The 14854-nt window shown below is 34.1% G+C and overlaps 2 protein-coding genes across 7 annotated transcripts in view; one reads left to right on the top strand and one right to left on the bottom strand.

The window, feature by feature from the left end:
• Positions 1–14854, top strand: part of LOC145668265 (uncharacterized) — a 115833-nt gene that overhangs the window by 15742 nt on the left and 85237 nt on the right. The gene's annotated exons all lie outside the window — the stretch shown is intronic.
• Positions 1–14854, bottom strand: part of LOC145668262 (cytoplasmic aconitate hydratase-like) — a 160884-nt gene that overhangs the window by 87580 nt on the left and 58450 nt on the right. For all 3 annotated transcript variants that reach the window (XM_081735961.1, XM_081735962.1, XM_081735963.1), the window contains exons 8-9: positions 13320–13491; positions 9691–9908 (exon numbers count right to left, since the gene is read on the bottom strand). In XM_081735961.1, coding sequence (XP_081592087.1) covers positions 9691–9908; positions 13320–13491 — 390 coding nt within the window. The remainder of the gene's footprint in view (positions 1–9690; positions 9909–13319; positions 13492–14854) is intronic.

The following is a 14854-nucleotide window of genomic DNA, read 5'->3' as shown; positions in this document are numbered from 1 at the left end:
GGTTCATCAACGGAAGTTCATCTATAGCTTGATGGATTAGTGGGATTCGCAACCCTATTCTCAGTGTCTCCTAGAAGCGCTATAACTGCATTCTATACATTTGTTAACATTTGGGCCTCAAAATCATAATATATAATTTGTTCTTATGAAAATTTATGAACAAAAGGACAGAAATCTTAAATTCCTTATATATATACACATACTTGTAGGACGACCTTGAAAATTCGGTAAGAAAAACAGATTATAAAAGCAAGAATAATAACTCAGGTAGGAAAAATCAGACTGATGAAGGAGTGGTATATTTTTAAAATGTTTCTTATTAAGATTTATAAGGAACCGAATTAAGAATTTCACCAAGGCAGAGGTACTTTTTGTTTACTTATTTGAGGGAAGAAACGACACACTGACTTCACTGAAATCTGAGAGTCCAAAAAATGATGCAAGAAGAGCTTTGATTTCTAATTTTTATTTTTATTTTATTTATTTATTTTAATTCTCATGTAAAATCTATTAACTTGCAAAAATAGATAAAGGACGTTACGTGCGTAGCAAACATATGAGGGTGTAGATTTACAATAGATATTCCATTAGAAATAAATTACGTATACCGTGCCTTTTTGACAAAATCAACTCTAATTATATTTTATAACCAACATTGTATTCTTTCCCAGGAGGCCATATAAATTATTTCTATAAATACAACATTTTCTTGGGAAAATTCCATGCAAACAGCGTAAAGCCTGTTATCCGCTCGTCTTAGAATGCTATCAACTACTTGTGTACAATTTTATAGTATACAATCATGCTTAGCTATATACAATACAAGCCGCATGTCCCAAAACCATCCACCAAATTTTGCAAGTTGCTCACTACAAATTACTTTTTTTACCAGCCTAAGTGAGGCTAGACGGTTATAGTCGGGGTGTGTCCGTAGGGAACAGGAGCGTTAGCGATAGTGAGAATAATCATAAGCGAAGATCTACAAAAATACGCACCAATCTGTGCTAGGTGGTCACTACAAGCTAGTTTTGTTTACAATTGCATAATAATGAACCATATCTTTTAACGACGTTTCTATGTTCACAGATTACTTACGTGAGTAACGATTGTATCTGCAACTGCAGTGCAAAACAAGTGGATGGTGTTTTCCACACTTGTCTTCCCTTATGCACACAGAACCATTGGTACCGCGCCTGCTTTCTCTGACAGGCAACTCCTCAAATTGTGTCCTATTCCGAAGCGGAATAGATTCAAAATTAGCTTGTATAGACCACCTAACACAGATTCGTGTGTGCTTTTCGCACTTATTGTGTTTATAGTAAGTAAGTTTTTCGGCATATTATAAATGTATGCTCCTTTTTCTTTCTTTCTTTTTTTAACGGTCCTCAGCTCTACTTGTGCTAAGTGGGAAATGTAGAAACGCACCAAAACGAAAAAGATGTAAAAGGTATTAGGATAATATTTTCGCGATGAACTGTGAGTAATTGTTGTATCAATTTGTCCCTTTCAGTGATGACTCCAGAATAATTTCTCGAGGGGAGGGGAATTAAAATACACTGGAGGTGAAAAGTATATTACAACAATACCGGAATTCCACATTAAGCATAATATATATGGTTCCAGGGAGAATTTCGTGGTGCTGAGCAATCGACTATTTTATCTCAAGTAGTATTCAATATTTGTACTAGCGAAAGCAAATTATCCTGCAATCTTCCTTCAAGAATCGGTATGTATTTTCAAATTCTTTGTCGTCAAAATTTGTCGTTAATTAGCGCTTGATGTTCAATGAACTCGATAAACTCATTAATATATTCAAATACTTGGTTTTAACAGCGCATATGCATTTTATTAACAAGGATTGCTACGGGCTAGCATAGGGTGCATCGAAGCACTCGCAGCCATCCATTTCCTCGACTTATCGGGAGGTCGCAGACTTGTTTGATCTTGCGGGAGAACTCTGCAACGCAAATTATCAAGTATTCCGTACGTGACCCTAAGTAACCCGCAAACTAACTATGCATACGAACCTAAGTCCTGTTTCTAGTAAAATTATTTTTAGAAGTTGTAGGGAAAGAGAAAAAAAATCCGGTACAAGCTTATCAGCCTTGTTACTATCCTTGAAGTTTTAGTTCTGTATAAGAATATGCTATTAAAAAAAAAAAAAAAAGTATGCCAATTGAAAATCAGTGTTTAACCCCTAGATTCATTTCATAAAAGTATTAACCAACAAAATTTCATTTTTTCCCGTGCATTTGTATGACAACTGGTAAGTATTATTTTTGTACTGGCTTCAAAACATATTGCGTAGGTCTGCAGACTGAGAAGGTATAGGGATTCGTCTCCATAATTTTCTCTCTCCCACCGTGTCAAACAATAGTTAAGAAAAATGCGCTTCTGTTAAACTCCTCCCCCTTCCCCTACGGATCCGTGTCTATGTCGAGTAAGGCATATTTTGTCCTGAATTCCTCTCCACAGATATGAACAGATTTTACCAAAATTTTCATTTTATCAGAAGTCCATATTCCTGTTTGATATCAGGCTTTCGGTCTGGAAAATAATCCTGGTACTTGTCGTCGAACATAAACCTCATACGTGTAGTTCAGTAACATCCACGATTTGTCGATGTACTATTGTTAGGTGCATGGGGGTGATACGTGCCTTGTGTGTGTTACGCTTAAATTAGATACGGATTCGGAATGTATGTAGGTATGCTGGTGATTATGTCAGTATGGTGTAAATATTTTGGAACGATGTTATCCGACGGAACGAACCTTGCCTAGCTACGTGCCAGAACCTAATTTTGAAAGGGAACTCAGACAAGGTACCTTCTACGAACACAGCACTGAATATACACATTTAAAAATTCTTTCAGGATTGATAAATAATTCTTGAATTTTTCCCCTTCTCTGTGCTACAATATTTATAAAAATTCTTCGACGGAAAGAAAGAAACCAGACACTGCAGTGCTGTTTCTTGATTCAGTTGATTCAAGTTATTCAAGAGAAAGTTAATTTTACTTTAATTCGTTAAGTTTTTTTCCTAATAAGGAAAAGTACGATTTTTATGTATCTAAGCATATGATTAGCAACATTGTGCAGACTGCACATTACGCATGAAACGCTTCCTTGGTTTTTTTTTTTTTTTTTTTTTCTTACACTGTATGAATCACGATCACTCGATAACATTAAATGTTAGCAATCAATCACCAAGATTCCTGTAGTTCTATTCTTTTTCTTTGACTAAACGAACATCATTGAAAAAAAAAAAAAAAAAAATCACAAAAATCCTATGTACTGTAATTCCATATATATACACACGCACGTCTTTCCACAACTTAATAAGTGTATATTGTTCACTAGTAAAACATTCGAGTGAATTGAATTAATTATTCAGTCATATATATGTATGTAACACGAGCCCGTTTGATTAAAACTGGCCTAATAGAGGAGGTATGTCAACGTCTTTTCCGCACTGGAGTATTATTCTCGTGAGATCAGGGAATCCAAGCAGTGCCAGGTTTGGTAAGAGAACAGGTAAGTAACCGTTCGTACTCACCAAAAGGTGTTGGCACTGCGGCGTCCACCAAAACGTCTTAAGAACAACTGAAGAGTTACTTGAAAGAAGGAAGTAGTGAATTCCGATCCAGAGCCAGAATTAACGGCAAGGGGAAACCATGTGCTGTACCTACATCACTTCAAAGGTATGAGTAACACAAGCAAATGAAATCTTTGAGTATAACATCCCACGATTATGCCTATTCGGCTAAGGAAGACGATGATTAAAGCAAGTAAATGATAATGGAAATATTGGTGGAATGACGAAGTGGGAGGAAACTAGAATACGTCGAGAAAACCCACGAGCACGATGATGCCTACCACAAACTTGGTCGGGATCGAATCAGGGACCCTACGTACCAGAGGTAAGTGCTCTACCACTTGAGCCACCGTCCACTCATGAGTACCACAAGAATCTGGTGTGTAGAGCAAGGAATTTAGTACAGTTTTAAAGAGGCTATAGGTAATTTCAGCTTTTTTTTTTTGGGGGGGGGGGGTATTTGCACTGCAGCAAGCAACAAGCACGCTGCAGCTACTTGTATTTCTCTCTGTTATGTCGGTCCTTACGAGGAATGTCTTCATACGAATTTTTCTGCAATGAAATATACCTTTTATCTACAATACTTATATTACTACTCTTGCAGAGGCAATTGTAAATACTACCAATCACACAGAAGGATAACAATGAAATAAGGAATTAATTCCAGCAGTACATGGATAGTAAATATTATTTTTTATTTTTCTCTCTCTCTCATTACAAAGTATTCGTGCAGTATACAATGAATTACTTCTTTAATTTTTAGAGAGCTACTTGTTATATCTGAAAAAGGACCTTAAAATTTATCTAGTAAACAGTTGAAATTATTGGAAAAAAATCTACAAAATCATTTTTTAAAAATCTACAAAAATCATTTAAGCATATAATCATAGTATAAATGATCTATAAACTTACTTCAACTTTTTAAAATTTCAGTGAATTTCTTAAAAACAATGAAGAAGAAATTATAAACAGCTAGAAAATATTTGCAAAAGTGCTATTTTACATGAACTAGTAATTATTTTCAAGAACTTTCGTATAATGTGAAAATTTGGCATCATAAACTGAGGACAAATTCTGGTCTACAGGAAAAAGTTTGAAAATATTAGGTTTTTAAATAGCATTTTGTAGATACTACCTAGCTCATCCACTCTCTACATTTTTGAGATTCTTCTATGTCTTCAAGTTAGTCAATTATGGTCAAAAAAGTGAATATTAGCTTTGTAAAGAGCTTTAACAAATCAATTTTGCGCCGCAAAATAACCTGGTCGCCCGCCTCTTTTTCATATTCCCTGACTTTTACCAGTAAGTGGTAGAGGGCATTTTAAATATTTATTGCAAATCTATGTTAAATTTTACCCGTTGATTAGAACTATTTGTGGCGAGAAAGAAGTGCGTGGGTGTCAGTTTTCGTTAAGTGTTATGTTAAAAAAATAAATATGCAGCACTCTTGCAAGAACTGTACTCCCACCTATAAATTTTCTTTAAAGCATCTACACCAAAAGGTGTCATGACTACGAGGTATAAAAGTAGATGAAGTTTGATGAGCAAAGCAAGTTAGTATGTGCTTATTGAAAAAAAATATTGTGTAATGAAAAGACGTCCACCACAATTATACCACCATTCTATATATTGTGGTTAACGCTTTCAAAATGTGAAAATCTGTTTACATTCTTACTAACTGGACTGACGATATGATATTTAAACGAAATAACATTCTACTTACAATTTCTGTAACTCCCGAATATTATTTGCATTTCCGAGCTTTCGACTCTCTCCAGGAGTTTTGGTCACGGAGTATAAAAAAGGGAAAGAAGAAAAATAAAAACATCAGAGAAGAAAATGGAATGGACTTACCAAGGGAAAAGCGGTACTGGAACACACAATGTTAAGTTCAACGATCACACATCAAATGGTGGTAATGTAAGCTGCAAGATGGAGGAATCTATTTGTGCGTCCTTTTGTTCTTTAGTAAAAGAGTGCCAGCTCATGCTGTTATTTACGTTGTTATACCAATGCTGGGTAAATATTGTAATTACTACTTCCCATTCATCATATAACCATCTCTTGTCCGAACTTAATTTTGTTCTTTTAAATGAATAAATTTTCAACTACGAGTCTCTCTACTTCATTTCTGGCCCCAATTATTATTATTATTTAAATCTATCTTTTGTTGTATTTCTTTTAGATATTTCGACAGACCTGACACTGGGCTCTTCGCATTTGAAACCCTGGATTTTGAATACGTTGCTTGACACGAACCTCTACATTTCTTTTGTTTTTGCCTATGGGACTCTTATGGCAACTATATTTTATTTCGTGAATATCCGATTTTTTATTGGGATCCGTGTAATACCTCCTAAATTGGCTAATGTCCTTTTCTTATTCAAGCTTTTCTGGGTACGGAAACCGTATTGCGTATAGATCTTATTCAATGCAGTAGTCAATTTGGGAAAAAATTGACAAACATATCAATTTTTCGTCTTTCTTATTGTTTCAGGTCTACCGGAACGTAAATTCTATTTAAATTGGTTATACAACTAATTTATAATAGGACTCGATACCTTTACATACTACCTAGCTTCAAAAAGAACTCAATATCTGTATGTCTGTTTAGAGAGGTAAGTCGAGTGGCACGTAAGAAATTCTTTTAATATTTGCTTTGGTAGTTGCAGAATGAGCAGATTTTTTAATGCATGTACTGTGTACCGGCTTCTTCTTATATTGAGATCTAAATAAGTACGTGTATCTTGATTTCCTTTCTCAACTGTACATCTCAAATTACTATAGATACAATTCAGTAAGAAATCTAGCTGTGAATTAACCCTGCACAAGAGAAGTATCTCGTCCATATACTTATAATAGCATATACTGTACCCAGTATGTTCTTTCAGAACCTTACTTTCAATCGAATGAAGTATCAAATTAGCTAACTATGGTGATAATCAGTTCCCCATAGCTAGAACTAACGAAATATTCAGACTTCTTGAATATTACTTAAAACATAATATCTTCTCGCTTGAAGGTAATTTTACCACTAAGTCGAAGGTCTAGTCATGGAGAACCCATTATCATCATTGCTGGCTAATTTTGTACTTCATTCGATTAAGAGTAAGATTCTGAAAGAACATACACTGGGTACAGTATGTTGTTATAAATAAGTGGACTACTTACTTTTCTTGTACAAGGATAAGTCTCAGCTAATTTTTTTTACTGAATAAATTGTAACCATAGTAATTTGAGATTAACAGTTGAAAAAAAAAAAAAGCACGATGGACTGACTTATTTAGATCTCAATATAAAAGCATATGACAATAAGTTCATTACTAGTGTCACCCACAAGCCTACAGCCGGTACACAGTACATGCATTACAAATCTGCTCATCTGCAAGTACTAAAACGAATATTTGGAAAATTTCTTTCTACGTGCCACTCAACCTACCTCTCTGAAAACAGACTTATAGATATTGACCATTTATTGAACCTAGGTCGTATGAAGAGGTATTCAGTCCCATTATTAAGTCATTGGTAAAACCAGGTTAAAACGAATTTAAGTTCCGATAGATCTGAACCAACAGGAAAGAAAGTACGTGGGACTGCCTGCTCTTCCCAGATTGACAAATGCATTGAACAAAATCTATACGCAATACTGTTTCCGTACCGTTTTGAAACTCCCCAAACCTTACATACGAACATACGCAATTTAGAAGTTACTATACGGATTCCAACGAAAACTCGGATATTTATGAAATAAAATGCAGTTGCCATGAGAGTTCCATGGGCAAAACTAATGAAATCTAGAAGTCCGGGTCAAGGAGCATATTATGAATTCAAAAGCGAAAAGCCCGGTGTCCTATCTGTCGAAACGTCTAAAAGAAACAACACAAGATAGAAGATTTAAAAATGTTATTGGGAGCCAGAAATGAAGTAGAAAGATTTGTACTTGGAAATTTATGCATAAAGAAAAACATAAATAAAATTTAAAAAAAAAAAAATGGTGATGAATGGGAAGAAGTAATTGCAAAATTAGCACAGCACTGCTACAAGAAGAAAATAACAGCACGAGTTGGCAACCTTTCACTAAGAACAAATCGACTCCGCCATACTACATCTTGCATCACTACATTTAATGCGTGATCGTTGATCTTGATAAAGTACGTTCCAACTCCGCTCTTCCCTTGGTAAGTCTTCCATTTTATTCCTTGATGTTTTTATTTATTTATTTTTAATCCTCGACCTAGACTCCTTGACTTCAGGGAAGAGTCGAAAGCTCGGAAGTACAAATAATATTTAGGAAATATACAAAACTAAGTAGAATAGCATAATTTCTGTGTGTGGTTTTACATTGTCTAAACGAAATAAATTATGGCTTTAAATAAATATCCACGAATAACTGTATTTTAATGAGAGAACCACATAAAATTATCAATACCAAGGACTACTGCTATTAATATGATATAGTCAAAGAACAAACTGAGTATGATAAGGGCTTTTTTTTTTCTATCGATTAACACTACCGCTTTTACTATATATATATATATATATATATATATATATATATATATATATATATATATATATATATACAGACAGAACGAAGTATGAACGTTTGAACGTAGTAACGCTTTCATTACGTAAAATTATTAAATAAATGAATAAAAGAGAAAAAACCAACAACAATAACAAAGATATAAATATAGTTTCTACGCTTAAGTACTTTCAGTTTATAAAAATTAATTTACTAATATTTAATTAGGGCAACAAATATACTAAATACATAGGAAAAAGAAAATAAGGACATTGTTGAATTATTATATTCCCACCTTTATTGGGGTTCCTTCGTGCTAAAATAGTTCACTGGTCAATGCGTGTACTCGTGCATTATCCAGCGTTCGATTCTCAATGAGTGAGAAGGTACACTTGGATCTTTATAAAAAATAAAAAAATAAAATGAAGTAGTGGTTCGGATCCTACTTAATACCGTCTTATATAGAGGTGCTGAAAAGGAAATTAAATTCCAATCAGATAATAGTAATATCCTCTATTACTTCGGTAATTTGAAGAATGAAATGCGAATTGCTTGTATCCTTACTATTTTTGCATCACTCAGAGTGAACGAACTTTCAGGTACAGTAAACTAACACAGCTTTAGATAAGAAGTAGGGATTGGGAAAACATAGTTGCGCCTTTTAGGCTTTGTTGGAAGAATAAAACCAACATCGAAGAATGAGTACAAGAACAACTACTTAAGTTTCGAAAATATGCAGCTCATTATTTATTTCACCATATTTTCCGCAGCGATTTTCATGCTCTTTCAATGAAAATGAACACATTCCTGTACTTCGGCAGATATTTTTCAGCTGAAAGGGAAACGAAGTTTGATTACGATATAAAATTATCATTTTTACTGGAGCAATATATGGACTTTGTGACTGCTGTTTTATTCCTCAGTAAGGTTCATTAACTCGAAAGATTTTTAAATTCATTTTAAAAATCCTACCCTTACTGAGGACTTTACAAATTAACAATATTGTGTAACAAAATACAGAAGGAAGGGTCTAGTCACAACAGCGAACTCGCTAAAACGAAAATACATAAATAATTCTATTTGACCCATAGTTTTTCTGGAACATACTGAATTTAGAAATTAAATAAAGAACGCGACCAAGGAAAAAACAATGAATAGGAAAAAATGTGGTATCACAGGAAACGGCAGCTACTTCTGAGTTTCTTAATCTCTTCGTTTGGAATCTGACGTCCCGTTTCAGCTCCATTGAACTACACACTCAACCAGGAAGGCTAATCTGAGAGTTCGTTTTCAAGTTTTAGAATAATTCTATATCCTTTTTGACTATAAAAATATATTGTATATTTTGCTTCTCAGAGCAATATGTGAAGGGTGGTAACAGAAAAACAATGAATTGCTCGATTATTCAAATCAATCTATGACTATAATATCAAGCAGCTTATCCTTGTTTACAAAGTAAACCTTTTCTTTAACTCTCTGTGTCAAAGATATAACTTTTGAGGTTTATCTTCTAGTAGTAGCTGTTAAGTTATGAAAATTGCTAATAACAGTGCATTATACTAGCAGCCTACCTTACTGGATAAACACTGTTGAAAATCCTTCTTCATTTCTGAAACAGCAACTCTGTCATGAGGTCGCTTTGGTCCGCTGACAGAAGAAACAACAGTAGACAAGTCTAATTCGACTACTTCAGAGAAGACCGGATCCAGAGACGAATCTGAATAATTGTGGAACATTTTCGCTGCCTTCAAATACGCTTCAGTGAACTTTATCTTTTCTTCATTTCTATCTGTAGAAACAAATATCAATTAGAAAATTCTAGTCTGAAATTTCATAATTTATCATTAACTCCTATTAATATAAAAGTAGAACAAGACTTCAGAACAATGTGAATACTCTCCTTCAAGAACTGGAAGCAGCCAAAACGGAAAAGCTCTGCTATTTTAGATAAAGAATGTGGTGCGTGGATCTAGGTTCGATGCTCGGTGTAATCACACAATTTTTCATATTGACTCAAGCATCGTCAGGTCTCAGGGAATATTTGAATTCAAAAATTAGAAAGTTAAAAATAACGGTTGTCTATGGAAGCCTAAATGCTTATTACATCACCTCATTGAACATGAGTCATCTAAGCAATTACAGCCCTTTAACTATTATCATCAGACTATGGTTATATAGTTATTGTACCCATATTCGGCGCGGAGACCTAGCTTCGATTCCCGGTTTGAGGTCATGTGGTTTTAATCCTTCGTTAAGCTGTAGGTTCATGTCTCGTATGTTCCTTGATGTTTTCCTTGATCTTTTTTGGTTATTTCTTTTACTCCTACCGTTATCCTCCGTGAACAAGGCTCAAGAAGAGACTCGAAAGCTTGAAGTGAAAGGATCCCCCCCCCCAAAAAAAAATCAGAATTACAAACAAACTTACGCAAAATGGCTTTAGACGCATAATAATATAGTTCAAAACCTACCTATAATTATCCTAAAAGTTTGTAGAAAGCTACATATGGATCTGTCGTACCAATCTCGACTTCTTCAAAGTGGTTGACAAACAAGCTAATCATTGTGTAGTTGCTTGTAGGTACTAGGTAATGGAAAAATATATCAGATACAACAGATGAATCCGACACTAAATACTGGCGAAAAACTAAACCTGCATTGTATTAGAAAAATTTGTTACTGTTATATATATATATATATATATATATATATATATATATATATATAAACTTTAAGAAACTAAGTCGCTCATGTGTCACGTAACAAAACAAATTTTTTGGAAGATTTTTAGTAACAAAAGTAGGAATTAAGGAAGCAACTACGCAATGTGATGGATTACGAGCTTTAGTTTTGTCACCACACTGGAAAAATCGGCAGTGGTTCAACGAAACTGTTTGTAACTTTTTATAAATTTTAGGACGCTTATAAGTAATCTTTAACTATTGGTTCAGTAGTTTAATTGCCCCTTAGATTCCCCAAACTAAACCACTTTTTCCACTCAAAAGATTATACAGATTTCTGCTTTATATATATATCACAGCAATGCATATTTTACACACCATCTGGCTTAGTGTCAGATTAGGTCTTCCTTCTCCTGTCAAAACTAGAAATAAAATTTATAAGATTAAAATAAATTCATAATAAAAATGTATCTAATACGTTTTTTTATTTTTAAAATTATCTTCTCTTACCTACTTGCTAATGCTAAGATCATTTGACTGTGTTCTACTTCAAGTAAAAATTGTGACTATTTGGTGTATAAAATGCTAGTGAACAATAGTGCAATGGAGTGGACAATAAATCAACTGCACAACAGAGTATTTCTCCATCTCAATCAGTTAGAAAGTTTTTTTTTTTTTTTTTAACCATAAAAGATATTGGAAAAAAGTTTCAATTTAATTCAAAAAGGACTTCTAAGAATAACTTATTCAAAAACAGACAATTGTATAACTATCAAAGTTTGTATGTCAAAACTTAGCAATTGGTAGTTACTTACCTACCTCGCAGTAGTAGCAACAATATTTGGATGTTAATCTAAATTAACTATTCTTAAAAAAAAAAAAAAAAAAAAAAAAAAAAAAAAAAAAAAAAAACTCGTTGAACTTCTGCGAACTACGGAACTGATTCACGAACGAATAATACGACTATGAAAGTCAAAGTCTGTTAACTTGAGTGGTCCATCGTAATGGTTGAAAAAGTGCGACATTTCGTTTATTTTATTTCTGTCAACGAAGTCAAGCATTTTCTTTACTCGCGATAATTTCTTGAAGCCCCTCTATTCCATATTTAATTTTCTTTTGGTGTGAAGGAAAGTAATATCTTTATCACTTTGAGTCAACAGCTTTGTAAGCTTGCACACATTAATTTTAATCGTAAAATGTCTTTTTAATCTCTTTTACCACATCATGATTTTAGAGTAGTGGAAGGTACACTCATGTCCATAATTACTGTCGCATGTCTATAAATGTGTTGTTGTAGGAATATAATTTCATAATGAATTCGCCCGGTATTTCTTATGTTAGTACGTGTATAATCGGCAAAGACATGTATGTGGCAAATTTCATGTCAAAAGAGCAGTAAATAAGAACAATAAAGTGAAAATAAAGCTTTCTTGTCCATTTAGCAACATTTTGTTTTACTCATTCTAATTTCCGTATTTGTAATTCTTTTCCTATGAAATTTACCACAGATATAAATTTCCCGATTATACACATAGTATCAGTATTAAAAGTACTCTGCAAAATCATTATCAAATTATATTCTTACAAGAGGACAGTTATAGACTTCTATTCGCAGTAAAATACTTCTGTACAATATGGAAAAGGTTATGATTTTTCAGTTCACAGTATTTTTCTCCAAAAGACTTGAAAACTCAGTTTTCCATAGCATATAAAGGTGCTCGTGTACTGTCTGTAAGAGCATCTCCAAAAGTATGCTCATAATTGTAATTTGTGTAATCACTAAAACGGCACGTTAAATTTAAGTTACAAATATGCATAATAGCAATTATTATGAATATTTATAGTCAAAGTAATGTACCTTCTAGTTTATAAAAAGGAAAGAAGAGACTTATTAAAAATTAGGTACGAAGTTGAAAAACACAAATAAGCCATTAGTAATACAAGTATACACTTTCCATAACTCGTAATTTGCCACCTTAAAACAAATCTGAAATCGGTTTTATTTCCTGTTGGCCTCCAGGACTTTTTCATGATAAATCATCCGCAGCAGAATGATGTCCATCCTTCAGCCAAGAAACTAGCTCACCTACTTTGAGCTTGTTTAGCGGCGGGCCATTAACATTGAAGAACTAAAAGTTAGACAGTGTTTGAGCACTTAGTCTATTTCTAATATCAGGCATCAATCAACATCTATCAACAGTCATCTACAACATCTTTTCCATATCGGCCATGTCAGTTGGCAATGTCGACTCATGGAGAACAGAAACTTCATCTATCACACCTTCGATAGGGAATCTTGTGCCTAAATAATCAATTAAATCGTTAGATCGCAGTGGGTCATAGTGGGTGGTGGGTTGCAGTGGGTCACGGTGGGTGGTGGGTCACATGCTGTTGACCCACCGACCCACTCCATCTCTGGTAGACATATATATATAATACTCTAAATGTTGAGGAATACATAAATATTATACGCAAATGTTAAAATAACGGAAATATAAGCAGCGTCCATCTAATATACTTACTTGTCTGGCGTAAGTAAGCAATGCTCAGGTCATCTACGGGAAAGAAGCCAACAGTAGCACCATATTCAGGGCACATGTTGCTAATCGTTGCTCTATCCGCAATGGAGAGCTCTGATATACCTGGTCCAAAGAATTCTACAAATTTTCCCACAACTCCCACTTGTCGTAAGTGCTGTAAGAGAAACGAAATTTTATTAATTGAAATATGCATTCTTCTGACGCCCCATCAAATTGTAATCATTCATTCATTAATACGTGCTCCAAACAGCTGTACTTAATACTGTATCTTAAGCAAAAGGTCACGTTTAAATATAGCAGCAATTGTTTTAAAATATCTCTAACTACCTGCAATTTGTACCAAGGGGACGTAATTACCGGTTAGAAAATCTTCCTATGGGATCAGAAGCGTTGAGGTCTCTTACCCTAAGACTTTCCCACTTTTACTCAATAACATGACGAATGCGCAGATCAGGGGCGGATCCAGGATCAACTTCTGGGGGAAGGGGATTGTCATACTGCTATTTTAAGGGCTCCAAACTTTGGGATGGGTTTTATTTATATATATAAAAAGAGCAAGTTTCCTCTTCTGGGGGGCGATGCCCCCCCTGGATCCGCCCCTGGCGCAGATAGTACCTTGAAAAAAAAAACACGTTAAGTTGATTTTGAGTTTAACTTTCCTTTCAGCAGCGAGGTTATATGAGACTGCACCTACTGATTATCGTGGAATCCGAACCACGTAACTCCCGCCGGGAATACAAGAAACACGATTATATTCCTATCTGTGTGGTAATCCTATATACGAATATGTGTACTGAATCCTGGAACAAAAGATGGATGTTTATACTGTTTTGAACATAACTACAGGCGCGTTGGTTGGACACAGTGAAACTTTGCAAGATAGATTAGTTTGTATCATACAAATCGCTTACAGCTACTGGGACTAAAATAATGCTAATTTCCTTACAGTAGAGTATCAAGTCGCTCCAATATTTTAGTTCTAGTCTTTTCTAAGAACTTTTGACGCATTAAGGACAACACATACGCTGTCTGGGTACATTATTCATTCTCTAATGTCTTCAGTAAGCATTTATTTTTATAGTACAATATTTGTATATAGGAAGCCCTTATGTGTGTTAAATCACATCATTAGTCACTGGCCACTCTCATTCGCATTTACAAAGTATTTTACACTTATTTCACAACTACATTTTCCACAGTTTGTATAGAAGATTTTCATTAATATGAACTAAATACATCTCTAAAGAAATAATTTACTTTAAGCAGTGCTGCACATTCTCCCCATAATCCGTGATTTATTCCTCAGAAAGTAATTTTTAGAACTTAATGGTTCTACGGTCTTTAAAAGCAGTGCTTGCAAAACAATGAACAATTCTGTTCAACGTAAGTGTTTAAATAGTTATTTCTATACACAACTTCTACACCGATCTTATTATATATTGTACTAATCTCTATCTTTGAAAAAGCATATACTCCACGACATTATATTTCATGTACGGAATCGAAAACAAAAACTA

Source organism: Thermobia domestica, chromosome 13, assembly GCF_964235325.1.
Source record: "Thermobia domestica chromosome 13, izTheDome1.hap1.1, whole genome shotgun sequence".
NCBI classification, from domain to species: Eukaryota; Metazoa; Arthropoda; class Insecta; order Zygentoma; family Lepismatidae; genus Thermobia; species Thermobia domestica.
The sequence above is the reverse complement of the archived record's forward strand: the minus strand, read 5'-3'. Positions and strand labels throughout refer to the sequence as shown.